The sequence below is a fragment of the Zootoca vivipara genome, chromosome 13, assembly GCF_963506605.1.
Source record: "Zootoca vivipara chromosome 13, rZooViv1.1, whole genome shotgun sequence".
NCBI lineage: Eukaryota > Metazoa > Chordata > Lepidosauria > Squamata > Lacertidae > Zootoca > Zootoca vivipara.
In genome coordinates this window covers 1434316-1449603 of record NC_083288.1, presented here as the reverse complement: position 1 = coordinate 1449603, position 15288 = coordinate 1434316, and the positions used below count along the sequence as shown (strand labels likewise).

General features: G+C 48.8%; 1 protein-coding gene across 1 annotated transcript; it reads right to left on the bottom strand.

Annotated features, from left to right (window-relative positions):
* Positions 1–5945: 5945 nt before the first annotated feature.
* On the bottom strand, positions 5946–12897 carry LOC118095302 (beta-crystallin B2). Its single transcript, XM_035136437.1, has 5 exons — positions 12850–12897; positions 10115–10233; positions 9297–9429; positions 7370–7512; positions 5946–6114 (listed from the first exon to the last, which is right to left on the bottom strand). Exons 1-5 carry the CDS (start codon positions 12895–12897, stop codon positions 5946–5948), a joined length of 612 nt encoding a protein of 203 aa, XP_034992328.1.
* Between the last annotated feature and the right edge of the window lie 2391 nt (positions 12898–15288).

Sequence of the window (15288 nt, the reverse complement as noted above, 5' to 3'; positions counted from 1 at the left end):
CCATCAAAGAGGGGGGGCGGGTTAGACTGAATCCAGCCCAAAGGCCAGGTAGAACAGCTCCCACAGGGCCCTGATCTCCTGCGGTAGGGCGTTCCACCAGGCTGGGGCCAGAGCTGAAAAGGCCCTGGCCCTGATTAAGGCCAATCTAACCTCCTTGGGGCTCAGGACTTCTGAAGTGTTTTTATTTATGGACCTTAAGGTCCTCCGTGGGGCATACCAGGAGAGGCGGTTCCGTAGGTACGTGGATCCTAGGCCTAGACTTTTGGAAGAAATAGGAAAGAAAAGCTCAGACATGGAGGGGAAGGTTATCAATACTACAAAAACCACCATGGTTATGCTCCTGAATGGCAGTTGCTGGAAACTGCAGGAGGACACAGGGCTCTTGGTGAAGGCCTGCTTGTGGGCTTTCCATGGTCCAGTGAGAGTTGTTAGGAAACACCTTCTTTGCCCCAGTGACTGACCATTCCATCCCACTTCCCAGGGAAGTCTGGGAACTGTCCTGATTTTCCTGGGACTTCCTGAATTTACAGAAGCTGCCTCAACTTCTGATTCCATCCTGGGATGTCCTTTAAGAAAGCCAACTTCAGAAAACTTAGGGCAGTGATGGCGAACCTATGACACGCGTGTCAGACGTGACACACAGAGCCCTCACTGCTGGCACGCGCCCCATCGGCCCATTCACGCTGTTGTTTCTTTCTCCCCATTTGTTCTTCCCCCCCCCCCCCCGTTTGTGCTCCTCACGCTACAGCTTGTCTCCGCTGTTAAAACCCGGATCCTTTTGTTGTTGTTGCTGCTGCTGGTAGCAAGAGATTGGTTTTTAACCCTTTCTGTGCTGTTTTTTTCTGATTGGGTGTAACAGTGTTCGTTTTTTAACCCGTTCTGTGCTGGGGGTTTTTTTGTGCTTTGGCAGACTATGTCAGCTGCGTGTTAGTTCCAGTGAAGGTATTATTCACCATTCATTTCTGTTCTCTCCCCCCCAAAAAAAGTGCAGCACCTTTGGGGCATCCCCCCCAAAAGCAAAGCAACTTTTGCACCCCCAAAAAAGCCTCCAAAACTTTGGTCAGCAGCTCCCCCCAAAAAGCTCAACAGCTCTGGGCACTTTGTGATAAATAAGGAGTTTTTGGTTTGGTTTGGTTAAATAATTAGTTTTTGGTTTATTAAATACAGTTATATATTACAATTATACATTTTTGATATTTTAACTATAAATATCGCGAAATTATGTTTTTTTTCCTCGAAGTGACACACCACCTGAGTTATGATCGGTTTTTTGGCGAATTTTGACACACCAAGTTCAAAAGGTTGCCCATCACTGACTTAGGGAAATGCTGGGTGAAATCCCAGGGACAGAAATAGTAAAAGGGAAGGGAGTTCATGATGGTTGGGAGTTTGTTAAAAGGGAGATATTAAAAGCACAACTTCAGGCAATACCAATGAGACGGAAACATGGAAGGTGCCTAAAGAAGCCAGGGTGGCTATCTAAAGAACTTTTAACTGAGTTAAGATTTAAAAGGGATATGTACAAAAAATGGAAAAAGGGGGAAATCACCAGAGAGGAATTCAAACATATAGCCAGCACATGTAGAGACAAAGTCAGAAAAGCTAAAGCACAGAATGAACTCAGGCTCGCCAGAGAGGTTAAAAGCAACAAAAAGGACTTTTATGGGTATGTCCGTAGCAAAAGGAAGAACAAGGAAACAGTGGGGTCACTTAGAGGAGAAGATGGTGAAATGCGAACAGGGGACAGAGAAAGGGCAGAACTCCTCAATGCCTTCTTTGCCTCAGTCTTCTGCAAAAAAAGAAAACAATGGCCGACCTGAAGAATATGGAGCAGATGATTCAGCAGGGGAAACACAGCCCAGAATAAGTAAGGAGGTAGTACAAGAGTACTTGGCTAGTTTAGATGAACTACATCCAAGAGTATTAAAAGAACTGGCAGAGGTGATTTCAGAACCACTGGCAGTAATCTTTGAAAATTCCTGGAGAACAGGCGAAGTCCCAGCAGACTGGAGGAGGGCAAATGTTGTCCCTATTTTCAAAAAGGGGAAAAGAGAGGACCCAAACAATTACTGCCCAGTCAGCCTGACATCAATACCAGGAAAGATTCTAGAGCAGATCATTAAGCAAACGGTCTGTGAGCACCTAGAAAGAAACTCTGTGATCAGTAAAAGTCAGCATGGGTTCCTGAAAAATAAGTCATGTCAGACTAATCTGATCTCATTTTTTGACAGAATTACAAGCCTGGTAGATGAAGGGAATGCTGTGGATGTAGCCTATCTTGATTTCAGCAAGGCCTTTGACAAGGTGCCCCATGATATTCTTTTAAAGAAGCTGGTAAAATGTGGGCTAGACAATGCTACCATTCAGTGGATTTGTTTGTTTTTTAAAAATATATATTTATTGGGTTTTATAGCAGAAAAACAAAAACACATAATAACAAACCACATGGGTCAGACCCCATGTGGGATACAACAGAAGTACAAAATACAAACATACAAAAAAATCACATACAAAAATGAAAAACAACAATACAAAGAAACAAAAAATAATATAATCCTGTTTATATATCTAAATCCCTGACATTGTTGACTTCCTCATGTCTCTCCTAACTGTGTTTCATTGTATCCATTCAGTGGATGTGTAACTGGCTGACTGACCGAACCCAAAGGGTTCCTCCTCATCCTGGAGAGTAGTGACTAGTGGGGTGCCACAGGGTTCTGTCTTGGGCCCAGTCTTATTCCACATCTTTATCAATGACTTGGATGATGGGCTTGAGGGCATTCTGAGCAAGTTTGCAGATGACACCAAATGGGGAGGGTTGGCTAATACCCCAGAGGACAGGATCACACTTCAAAATGACCTTAACAGATTAGAGAACTGGGCCAAAGCAAACAAGATGAATTTGAACAGGGATAAATGTAAAGTACTACACTTGGGCAAAATAATAATAATGAAAGGCACAAATACAGGATGGGTGACACCTGGCTTGACAGCAGTACATGTGAAAAGGATCTAGGAGTCTTGGTAGACCACAAACTTGACATGAGTCAACAGTGTGGTGCAGCAGCTAAAAAAGCCAATGCAATTCTGGGCTGCATCAATAGGAGTATAGCATCTAGATCAGGCATCTCCAAACTTCGGCCCTCCAGATGTTTTGGACTACAATTCCCATCATTCCTGACCCATCCCTCTTAGCTAGGGATCATGGGAGCTGTAGGCCAAAACATATGGAGGGTCGCAGTTTGGGGATGCCTGACCTAGCTCAAGGGAAGCAATAGTACCATTGTATTCTGCTCTGGTCAGACCTCACCTGGAGTACTGTGTCCAGTTCTGGGCACCACAGTTCAAGAAGGATACTGACAAGCTGGAACGTGTCCAGAGGAGGGCAACCAAAATGGTCAAAGGCCTGGAAACGATGCCTTATGAGGAACGGCTTAGGGAGCTGGGTGTGTTTAGCCTAGAGAAGAGAAGGTTAAGGGGTGATATGATAGCCATGTTTAAATATATAAAAGGATGCCATGTAGAGGAGGGAGAAAGGTTGTTTTCTGCTGCTCCAGTGAAGCGGACACGGAGCAATGGATTCAAGCTACAAGAAAGAAGATTCCACCTAAACATTAGGAAGAACTTCCTGACAGTAAGACAGTGGAATTTGCTACCAAGGAGTGTGGTGGAGTCTCCTTCTTTGGAGGTCTTTAAGCGGAGGCTTGACAGCCATATGTCAGGAATGCTTTGATGGTGTTTCCTGCTTGGCAGGGGGTTGGACTGGATGGCCCTTGTGGTCTCTTCCAACTCTATGATTCTATGAATATGTTAAGACAAGGGCTGCATTTTGGCATGGACTCCACCTCCCCTAAAAGACTCAGCTGCTCTTTCCACACCCTTCTTGAGCAGGAGACTTTCCCTTTTATTTCTCATAAAATGACTTTTACTTGCTCTTCTCCTTGCTGTTCTTCTCCCTGCCCCTCCACTTTCAACCCTTTTGGAGGCTGGAGTGGAGGCGTCTCTTAGGGTCACTTCCCATCCAAGGAGCTGTGAGTCAAAGTAACCTATAGGTTGGATTACTGCAACATGTTATATGTGGGGCTACCTTTGCAGATGGTTTGAGCATATAACATTGATCCTGGCCCAACTGCACAGGCTGCCACTTAGTTTCCGGAACCCATTCAAAGTGCTGGTTTTGACTTATAAAGCCTTAAATGGCTCAGGATCGCAATACTTCAAGGACTGCCTGTCGCCATCTGAACTGACCAGACCTAGCATTCGTCACCAGCTGTCACTATCTGATCATTCTCTATTGCAGAATTCTGTTGTAAGTGTGCACAATGGTTTTCTGCCTCTGCTATTTACCATCGGGGCTGTTTAACCCATGGCCACCATGCCACCCCAGTCATGTGCTTCTTGGTCCTTGGTGACGTCTCGGAGGATGGCCGAGTTGACCAGGGTTCCGCCTGCACCCCATGCAAATGTTACTTGCCCAATGAGAGCACCTCCTCAAGCTGGTGGTCCTCCTTTGAGCCCCTCCCTGCTCTGTAGTCCTGCAGCCTCCAAACCAGCAAAGGAGAGGCCAAGTTCCCCTCTGTCCTCTTTGCTGAACCAGCCACAGCCTGTCCAAGAGGCACAATTGGATCCAGTCTGAGGAGGAACTGGGGAGACCAGGCAGCTGCTTTTCAGGTTGGTATGTAAAAGCCCCCCCCCCCCGCCTCCAAGTTTCCCCTGCTGTGCCTGGGCGTGTCTTCCCCCTTCATCTATCATTCTAAAACATTTCTGTCTCGCTATTCAGCCAAAAAGATACACACACACCCCTGCGGCGAAGCAGCTTACAAAAACCAGTAGACAGTTTTGCCCTTGGCTCTGCAATCTAAAATACACAACCCACAAGGAAAAAGAGATTGGAAGGGAGGAGGAAAACAACAAGCTCAGCCAGGTGTTCTTAAAGTCACAGTTCTTATAATGAACCGCCGGGATAGAAGAGATGGACTGCTTCTCCCTTGGAGGTTAATTTTGAAAAACAAAGTGGCAAACGGCTATGGCTCTGCCTCGGACCAGTACACTTCGCCTTCCCATTTGCCTGAATAAAGGCACCACCATCACCACCCCATTTAGGTGGGATTTGGAGCCTTCCAGGAAGAATGGGAGGCCATGGCACCTCTCTTGGCTAGAAATTATGCCGACCAGAAGTGGCACCTCGCTCTGGGGTCCTGCGTCTGTTCCAGGTCTCATGGCTGAGGCACTGGCTGGGGCTTTCCTTGAGGGAGGTGGGGAACCCAAAGCAAGCAGCCTTTGGCCAGACATCTGGGTTGGTCAGATCCCACCTGGGACTCCCAATATCCACAGATATTGTCAAGCTGGAAGGTGTGCAGAGGACAGCCAAGGTGATCTAAGGCCAAGCCTTCTGAGGAGCAGTTGATGGAGTTAGGGATGTTGAGCCTGCAAAGAGGAGACTGACTGCGAGGGGACAGGATGGTCAGACACCCAGAGGGTGGAGTGAGCTTGGATTCAAATGGTAAGAAAGGAAATTCTGATTAAACCTCACAAAGAACTTTCTGACGGCAAGAGCCGTTTGGCAGTGGAATGGACGCCCTGTGAAGGTGGTGGACTCTCCTTCACTGGAAGTATTCAAACAGAAGTTGGGTGCCCATCTGTCAAGGATGCCGTAGCTTTGATTCCTGCACGGCAGGGGGCTGGACTAGATGACCATCAGGGAGCCCCTCCAACGCTACTATTCCATGATTCTAGGATTATCATGAGTGGAACAGAAAAGACCAAGAATTGTGTTCGAATGGCAAAGCTTTATTCAGGCGATTCCATGGTGATGGCAGCAGTAGCAAGAACAGTTACTCACACCCATGAGCGTGCAGAAGAGGTGGCCCCAGCTGGTGGTGGTGGGGAGATGACCAGGTCAGGGCTCTCTCATCCACCCCAGTCAGTGAAGGGGAGTGGAAGGCTTAGCTGGCAGGATGGAAGGCCCCCCTCTGGTGCCACTGCATGTCCCGGATACGCCGCACCGACTGGATCTGGGGCTGCTGAGCACCAAACTCAGCGCTGTCCTTGTAGTCCCCCTTCTCAAAGAGGTACTGGTAGCCTCGGTAGCCAGGATACTGGTATCCCACCCATCTGCAAAAGGGAAGTGGAGTCAGCACAGCACACAGTGGGAGGTGACACCAGCTATTCATCCCAGGTGATGGCTGGGCTAATGGCCATCTGGCTAGTGAACAGAGCTTTCCGCTCTGTTTTGCTTGCAGTCTGTAACACATTTGTTATATTTAGAACTGAACATTAAGGAAAGCATCTCATTTGTTTCCAAAAGCCAAAAGGAGCTTCCTATATGCTTCCACCATCCAGGGGGGATGATCATGGATCTGCTGCTGCTTGCAGCTCTGACTGAGCCACATCTACACCATGCATTTAAAGAGCTATGGTGCCACTTTAAGAAGCAATGACTTCCTGCAAAGAATTCTGGGAGCTGTAGTCTGTTAAGGGTGCTGAGCATTGCTAGAATACCTCTGGGCTTCTCACAGAGCCACAATTCCCATAATTCCCTGGAAAGAGGGACTGATTGTCAAACCACTCAGAGAACAGCGGTCTCCAAACAGTGCTTAGCACACTTAACAGACTTCAGCTCCCAGAATTCTTTGCGGGAAGCCACGGCTTTTTAAAGCAGTATTATAGTGCTTCAAATGTTTGGTGTGAATGTGGGCTGAGTGCAACATGTGAACCCAAGGAAGAAATGAATTTGCACAATCCTATCAAGGAGATCTAGGGCCTAGTTCAGTGACAGAGCCCCTGACCCCCATGCAAAGGGCCCTAGATTCAACCCACCCCAGGCAGAGCTGGGAAAGACCCCACCTGAACCCCCAACCTGGTGCCCTCCACTCCCACCCTGGCCAATGGTCAGAGCTAATGAGAGTTGTCATTCAAAAGACCTGAAGGGCACCAGGTTAAGCAGCACTCTGGCTCAGACTCTGGGCACTTCCTATAAGACATAGACTGGACCCTAACGAGGCCCAGCCTTAGATACCCCACGCCTGTGCCCCCATCTCCAGCACCTTTTTTGCACTGTCCTTATGGAGGGCCATAGCTCAGTGGAAGAGCATCTGTCTTGCAAGCAGAGGGTCCCAGGTTCAATCTCCGCTGGCATCTCCAGGGAGGACTGGGCGAGAGAGCCGCTACCAGTCAGTGTAGGCAATACTGAGATAGATAGACCAATGTTTCTAGGTGCATGCCAGTGGTGATCCTGCAAAAACCCCAGTTGCCTTCAGTTGAGTCCAGGAACACCTCAGAGGCTTTTGTGCCACTCCTCCCCTGAATCTTCAGGAAATGAGCTTTCTCGGCCAATCAAGCGTGCCAAGCTGCCTGGCAGAGGACTTACGTGCCACTTTGGACGCGCACAGAGGACACCTTCTCCTGGTAGCCATGGGCATGGAAACTGGGCACATCGTCATCAATGATCTCTATCTTCTTTCCAGTGAAACTGGGGTTCTCATAGAGGACGATCTTGTGCTCCTGGCTGTCCTAGGAGGAAGTCGCACCAGGCCAAGGTTATGGGGAATGGGGACAGAGCAAAGGAAGAAGAAGGGCGTGACTGGCCATGGTCAGCACCAAGGGGAAAAGCCACATGCAAACCCTGGCTCACTGGGCAGGAGCAGAAGCATGCCAGCTCCACTCCTCTGGGCTCAAACCCTTGGAGTAGATTTACATTGTAGGATCCTTGTGAGGATGAAGGGGTGGGTGGGAGAATTATGCAGACCAGCTCAGCACACTACAGCCCAGTCAAAACAATCTCACAGGCTACCAATCTGATTCCGGGCACAATTCAAAGTGCTATATAATTGGGCCCAGGCTACCTGAAAGATCCCATCTCCCCACGCAAACCTGCCCAGGTGTTAAGATCTTTGGGTGAGCAGGTGCTCTTGGTCCCAACAGCATCAGAAACACAGCTGGTGGTGAGCCAAGAGTGAGTCTTTTCTACAGCTGCTCCCAGAATGTGAGATTCCCTCCCAAGAGAGCCTAGACTGGCTCCCTCTTTGTCATCCTTCTGCTGGCAGGTTGAGACCTTCCTGTTTGGACAGGGCTTTGGAAACTAAGGTACAGACAGTGTTGCTGTTGGGGCAAACTGCATTTTAATTGCTGGTGTTCTAATGTATTTTAACTATTGGTTTTTAACTAGTTTGTTGGGATTACTTTGTATTTCATAATGGTGTTTTTAAATGTTGGACGTCTCTTTGAATCCTAGCTTGGGAAAAGGGCAGGGTATAAATGCTGTAAAGGTAAAGGGACCCCTGACCATTAGGTCCAGTCGTGACCGACTCTGGGGTTGCGGCGCTCATCTCGCGTTATTGGCCGAGGGAGCCGGCGTACAGCTTCCAGGTCATGTGGCCAGCATGACAAAGCCGCTTCTGGTGAACCAGAGCAGCACATGGAAACGTCGTTTACCTTCCCACTGTAGTGGTACCTATTTATCTACTTGCACTTTGACGTGCTTTCAAACTGCTAGGTTGGCAGGAGCAGGGACTGAGCAACGGGAGCTCACCCCGTCACGGGGATTTGAACCACCAACCTTCTGACTGGCAAGCCCTAGGCTCTGTGGTTTAACCACAGCGCCACCCGCAGCTGTAATATGCTGTAATATGCAGTTTACCCACTGCTGTAATACTTGTGTGCATGAAAGGGTTAACCCTGAGCTCAAGTTATCAGAGTAGGTGTTGCTTAGCAGGCTCTCAGCAGGCTCCCCCCTCCCCCCTTCTCAGTGTCTTTCTCTTCCTGCCACTGCCGCTTTTACTCGGGCTCAGCAAATGCTGCCATTGAGCTGAACCTCTCCAAAAAGGAGATTAATATAGCCTGCATTTTGCTATCCCAAAAACTTCATGATCCTTAAAAAAAAACATTTCTTTGTATGACCGCCAACAGATGGAGACTTTCTTGCTGTAACTTTTGGAAACTCTGAGTAAAACATTCACTTATTTGCAAAGCCAAGTGTCTGTTATTTTATTCTAGTCTAAGTATTTTTGTAAAGAACATTTGTTTAAAAGTGGATAAGGGTAGATGTAATATCTAACCAAGTTAGATCTAACTTGGTAGCTATCGCCATTGTGCCTAACTGTGCTACCAGAGAGTAGGAATCTCTCTTCTAAACCTCTCTCTGCAAGAAATACATTCTGTTATTAAAAGGGGTCCTTGGAGGGAGGAATGAACAAAGAGATCCTACCCAGCCCAGGACATTCACTACATGAGTGCTGCCCGCCACCAGCCAGAATGTCCCCCTCCCCTCCCCTCACCACCCCACCCCACCTCCTCACCACTTTGATGGGCCTCAAGGCAGAGATGCTGTCGCTCCTCCGGCTGTTGGTCCATGAGTCCCAGCGGGGATATTCTCCTTTCTCAAAGACAAATTGCTCCCCTTTGCAGTTCGCCTGCTCATAACCAACCCACCTGGAAAAGCACAGAGATACCCCCACACCCCACAAAAATCTCCATCAGCTGGAGCAGAACTAACTTTTTCCTGGCAGTACAGATAAATGATCTGTCCTCACTTCAGATTTAGCAGAAAAGGGGTAGGATATCTATGCCTGTGGTGTAGAGGAGGGGAACTACTCCAACATTTTAATTCAATTATTTATTTACTTCTGCTATTTGCAACCCATTCTTCACTTAACAGGAAATAAACAGCCTTAAACCCTGAATTAATAATAATCCCAAACTTGCTCAAATGATCCATACATTCATAAATTCAAACCCAAAACCTCACCCTAACAAAAATTAAAATGAAAGTTGGAGCTGAAGTATAAGAATCTCATTCCTCCAAACACATCACCCCCCCCAAAAAAAGGGGCTAAGAGGGTCATATTTGCTCGTCATTGACATGACAGTCATGTTGGAACCTGAGGCACCTGAGAGGCTACCTGAGAGAATTATCTGAAGAGTGGGATCCTCTTTCCTGTTGGGGCAGGAGGTTCTCCTCATTTTGCCCTTTGAAGGACAAACAAGACACTTGCATGAAATTGTGCCGTGTCAAAAAGGAGACTACTTCTAGCTGTGTGACCCAACCCCACCTTGCCACAGAAGGTTGCCCTTGCATCTTTCCCGACCCCTGTTCCCACTTCCAGAGGAGACTTACGGGCCTGAATGCACCAGGATGGAGCCCACTTTCTCTAGCCCAACCTCCTTCAAATTGGGACAAGCTGCATTCAGCTCATGGCAGCGACCCTGGAAATTCTCCTGTTCGAAGACGACAATCTGGAACCCGAGAAAGAGACAGACAGACAGACAGACAGACAGACACCTGGTACCCTGCCCAGAGCCCTTTGATGCTGGGTGGATGGTGAAAGCTGCAATCCAAACATCTGGAGGGGAGGAGGTTTGGGGAAGCTGCCCTTCAGCCCTTCAATAGGCAGAGAAGGCAGGGACTGAGGAGGACAGGTGGGTGCAGTCACCATGGCATTGGGCCACAGGTCCAGCTAGCTCAGGACCAATGGGGGAGCATATGCTGCTGCCGCCCGGGACAGGCACGCAGAGTGCCGGGGGGGGCACAGAGGGAGCAGATGCAGATGCACCAGACCTGCCGTCGCCACTGCTTGCAATCAATCTAATTAGACTGATTTGAAGGGCACATGCCTGGCAGCCCTGCGCGCCTTTGTGACTGTCTGATCTCAGCCTTGCCATGCAGCGTGGGGGGGGGGGGTGCAATCACACAGAGGTCAGCGGAGGAGAGGAACGCCTCTCCTGCTCTCCACCGTTCTGTCCCTGGGTCATGCCCTGGGGGAGGTAGTTGCAGCGGCTGCGCCTCCCCTCCCCCGACCTCTTGGCCTGCCAAGGGGTGCCCCTTCGCTGGCCACAAAGGAAAGGAAGTGCCACCCCTTCCTGTGGCTCCTGCCTCGTCTGCCATGGGGGCACCTGTTTGTGCCCCCTCAATAAATGTACCCAGAACCCCCCAGCCCCCCCCCCGCTAGGCCACTGCTCAGTGCTGTCTTCACTGACTGGCAGTGGCCCTCCAGGGTTTCAGGGAGGGTCTCTTCAAGCTCTACCTGAAGATGGGACTGAAGCAGATACTCTACCTCTGAGCTACAAATGTCATGATCCACCGGGAATTTTGGCTGCATTCAGGTTTCATCAAGTCAGTGAACTTTCCTATAAACTCCCCTCTTTCAGAGTTCCCTTTCAGTCCTTGAGCAGGGAGCAAGTGGAGCAGGTCATGTGAAGGGGTTGGGATACTTACACTTCAAAGGAGGTGGAAATATGAATCGAGGACGTGATTTCCAGTGGCACCTTCAGAGACAGCCTCCTACTGAGAAGCAGATACTGGGAGGGCAGCAGGAGGTGGTGGGTACCTCCTTCATGGACCTCCCTGGGCTGCTCACAGGCGGAAACAGGACTTTGCTCTGACCAAGCAATGCCGTAACATTCTTATGACAGGCCCGACTGAGTGATTTCATCCTGCACCAATTTCCCCCCTAGCCTACATACCGGTAGTTATCCAGTTTTAGCCCAAGACCTCCATGGTTTGTGCCATCCACCGAGGTTCCAGCTAAAGGATGGGAATGCTTGTGCCTGGAGGAGGAGCAGCAGGCCAAAGGGAAAGCAAGATACATAACATCTACCAGGCTCTCTGTGTTGGACTAGGACCTGGGAGACAAAGGTTCTCATGGGGCAGCCATTGTCCCTAAGCCTAACCTACGTCTCAGAGCTGTTGTGGGGATTAAGTGAGGAGAGAGAGAACCATGTAAGTCACCTTGAGCTCCTTAGAGAAAAAGGTGGGATATAAATGTAATAAATAATAGACCCAAGGCCTCCCCTCCTGCCCACCACAGCATTCCTCTGCTCTGTCCACCTTCTGGTTCATTTTGTGGTTTGTGTAAAAAGTTGACAGGATGCTTTGAAGCATCTTTGAAGCATGAACAGGCACATGTGATCCTGCTTCCTGGAGGGCTGAAGAGGGACCTCAGTGATGCAAAAGCTGCACAGAGTAGAAGTCTGAGATGGAGTCATGAATCCTGCCCTGGTCCTCGCTTATAATCAACTTGCCTTTTACAGCCCCCCCCCCGCCCCACATAGGAGCAATAAATGAGAATTGATTGGGGGGCCAGGAGGAACCAACACCACCCACTGTGGCTCTGCTTGGGGCAGGGTCCAGCCAAGTCAAAGACCTCATGAGTTAGTCCAGACCACATTCAAGAAAATCCTTCCGTGAAAATCCTTCCGTGGTTTCTCAGTGCTACTGTGTAGGTCAGAGGCAGAGCACCTGGTTTGAATGCAGAATGTCCCCAAGTTCAATCCTTGGCATCTCCAGGTAGGGCTGGGAATGTCCTCCTGCCTGAAACTCTGGATAGTCCTCCCTACCAGCCCACACAGTTAAGAGGCTCCCCTATGTCAAGGATGCCCAAGCCCCCTGCACCACCTGTGCTTCCTGCCTTTTTCTGTGTGGTGCTGATGGGGAAGGTGGAAAAGGCTTGCTTTTCTCTTTCTGCACAGAAGCCAGCAGATGGGTAGAAATGGTGGGGTAATGATTTTGCATTCTGCTTGCCTTCTGAGCAACTTAACACTTTTATGTACCACGCTGTAGTCCACAGAAGCTTGTGCCATGACACATTCATTAGTCTTTGAGAAGCTACAAGACTCTCTGTTGATCTTACACCTCCTTTGTTTACAGGAAAGATCTCACCTGTTATAAAGGTTCTCATTTTGTTTTATTGATAAAATGTAAGATTGGACCAAAATCTACTCTTGTCACTGCTTCCTGCTGCCCTGCAAGATTCTGGATCTGCAGTGGAATTTTCCACCCAGTTGAGTTATTTCCAGGGAGAGCCTCTGCAGGGCTGCAAGCCCTCTGAGCTTCCTGGCCTGCCCCTTACTGACCTTGGAGCTGGCTTGCTGCTGTTTTGATGCTTGGTGGTCTGAAGCCATGATGAAAAGGGGATGAGCTGCTCCCTGGGGAGAGAACCTCACATCAGATTAGAAGGATGAGGGCAAAGTCACCACCTGGGAGAAATTAACTCTGCACAATCCTAGGTAGGGGCCTTCCCAGAGGAAGTTCAGGTCACTCTGCTCCATGAGCACCAGAAACCAGGCAATGCCATTGGCTGGATCAGGCCAATGGTCCACCTAGTGCAACATTCTGTCTTCACAGTGGCCAAACAGATGGGAATCCTGCAAGGAGAACATGAGCACTAGAGCTCTCTCCCCTCCTGCGGTTTCCAGCAACTGGTATTCAGAAGCATTGCTGTCTCCAATGCTGGGTTTACTAGTCCTCGGAGATAGGTAGCTGGAGCGGCAAGGCTGGCAAGAGACAATCTCCTGACAAACTCCCATGCAGAGGATTGATCAGACAGCTTCAGTTTCTCTCAATTTCTCTTTTGCCCCAATATTACACTCTGTTCACCACACCAATCTGCACTTTTTATTTTAAAAAAATCCTCATGAAAATTTGCCATCCTTTTAGTGTGCCATTTCCCTAATTGTCACGTCTCTGTATGCAGCTGTGCCTAACATGTATGTTTTTTTGCAAGCTATGCTCACCCTACCCCAATAGATAGATGCATTTTTGTAACATTTTCAAGGGTTGGAGAATTGCACCACAAAACTCAGAGAAGTGCAAATTTTGAAAGATAGTTGCATTTTGGTTCAGAAATCGCTAGGGGAAGTGCAATTTGGGCAGAAACGGACTTGTTCTCCTGTCCCTACTTGGCTCTCTTCATTTGCAATGCAGCCCTAAACGGCCACTGCAACCAGCTCCCTTTCCCACCATATACATTTCTAGACAGGAAACCTAACAGGAAGGTCCCCATTTGCAGGTGGCCACACAAACACTTGCCAGGGTTAAAGAGACTGGTGTGTGAAAGGAAGCTAGAAAATATATACATTTGAAAGGGAGAGGGAATCAGTCAGTTTGCAAAAGTTTGCAAAAGAAAAAAGGGGGGTGGGGATCACACCCTCTACTTGCTGCCGAGGTGCTGGGGAATACCCAAACAGTCCGGACACATCTAGCCAGGAGGAATTACTCACAACTAAGCACTTAGCATAGGTGGCGCCGTGGTCTAAACCACTGAGCCTCCTGAGCTTGCTGATCAGAAGGTCGGTGGTTCGAATCCCCGCGACGGTTTCAGCGGCTTAGTCATGCTGGCAACATGACTCGGAAAAACTGTGGACAAACGCCGGCTCCCTTGGCCTGTAAAGCGAGATGAGCGCCGCAACCCCAGAGTTGTCTGTGACTGGACTTAATTGTCAGGGATCCACCACTTTACTTTTTTAAGCACCATTAGGTCCAGTTGTGACCGACTCTGGGATTGCGGCGCACATCTCGCGTTATTGGCCAAGGGAGATGGTGTACAGCTTCCAGGGAGATGGTGCCAGCATGACAAAGCTGCTTCTGGTGAACCAGAGCAGCACACGGAAACGCCGTTTACCTTCCCGCTGCATTTATCTACTTGCACTTTGACGTGCTTTTGGACTGCTGGGTTGGCAGGAGCTGGGGCTGAGCAATGGGAGCTCACCCCGTCGCGGGGATTTGAACCACCGACCTTCTGATCGGCAAGCCCTAGGCTCAGTGGTTTAACCCACAGCACCACCTGCGTCCCCACCTGTTTTTAAGCACTTGGCACAGCTTAATGCAGACTGTGAACCACTCTTGCCTGTCTCAATTCCCTCTTGTCCACAGGGCATTCCCCTCCAACTGCTGCTGTCCCTCTTCCTCCTCTCTAAATACAGATATTCCCAAGGCAATGGAGGCAGCTCTCCTATTTGGATTTTCAAAGCATAGGTAAGGACAGGTTGGAACAAAGATATTGGAAGCCTAACTTGAGGTGCCTCAGTGGAAGCTGAAACCGGCTGAGAACTAGAGAGCTGCTTTCTAATTTCTCCGCTAGGATTTCCTTTACAGGATATTCACACCTGGAACGGAAAGAAGAGGACCCAAAAAACAATATAACAAAAAACCCACCAGCTTTAAAATTCGGGGGGGGGGAGAGATTTTTAAAAAGAATAAGATGCTTACCAGTTGCACCAGAGTTTGCTTATGCCACTGGAAGTGCTGCAGCCAAGCACCAGAATTTATAGGCAGCCGGCACATTAAAGCACCAGAAGTATTTATCGAGTTCACGAATGTGTGATCAAAATCGAGAATGTTGGATTAAAGGGCAATGAAAACCCAGATCAGCTGACTCGTCACGACCCTTTGTCCTGCTAAAGACCAAGAGGCAGAATTATTTCATGAGCTTTTCATTTTGGAGCCACTCTCTTTGTCAGGCCTGTTGGCAAGAAAAGGGAGTTTCTGTTAACCTCAGCAGGATCTTTGCCAAG

Coding starts and splice junctions, on each gene's coding strand:
- LOC118095302 (XM_035136437.1), bottom strand. CDS start 12,897: ATGGCTTCAGACCACCAAGCATCAAAACAGCAGCAAGCCAGCTCCAAG. Junction 10,234..12,849: donor AGCAGCAAGCCAGCTCCAAG/GTCAGTAAGGGG, acceptor CTCGGGTTCCAG/ATTGTCGTCTTCGAACAGGA. Junction 7,513..9,296: donor CCTTGAGGCCCATCAAAGTG/GTGAGGAGGTGG, acceptor ACTTCCTCCTAG/GACAGCCAGGAGCACAAGAT.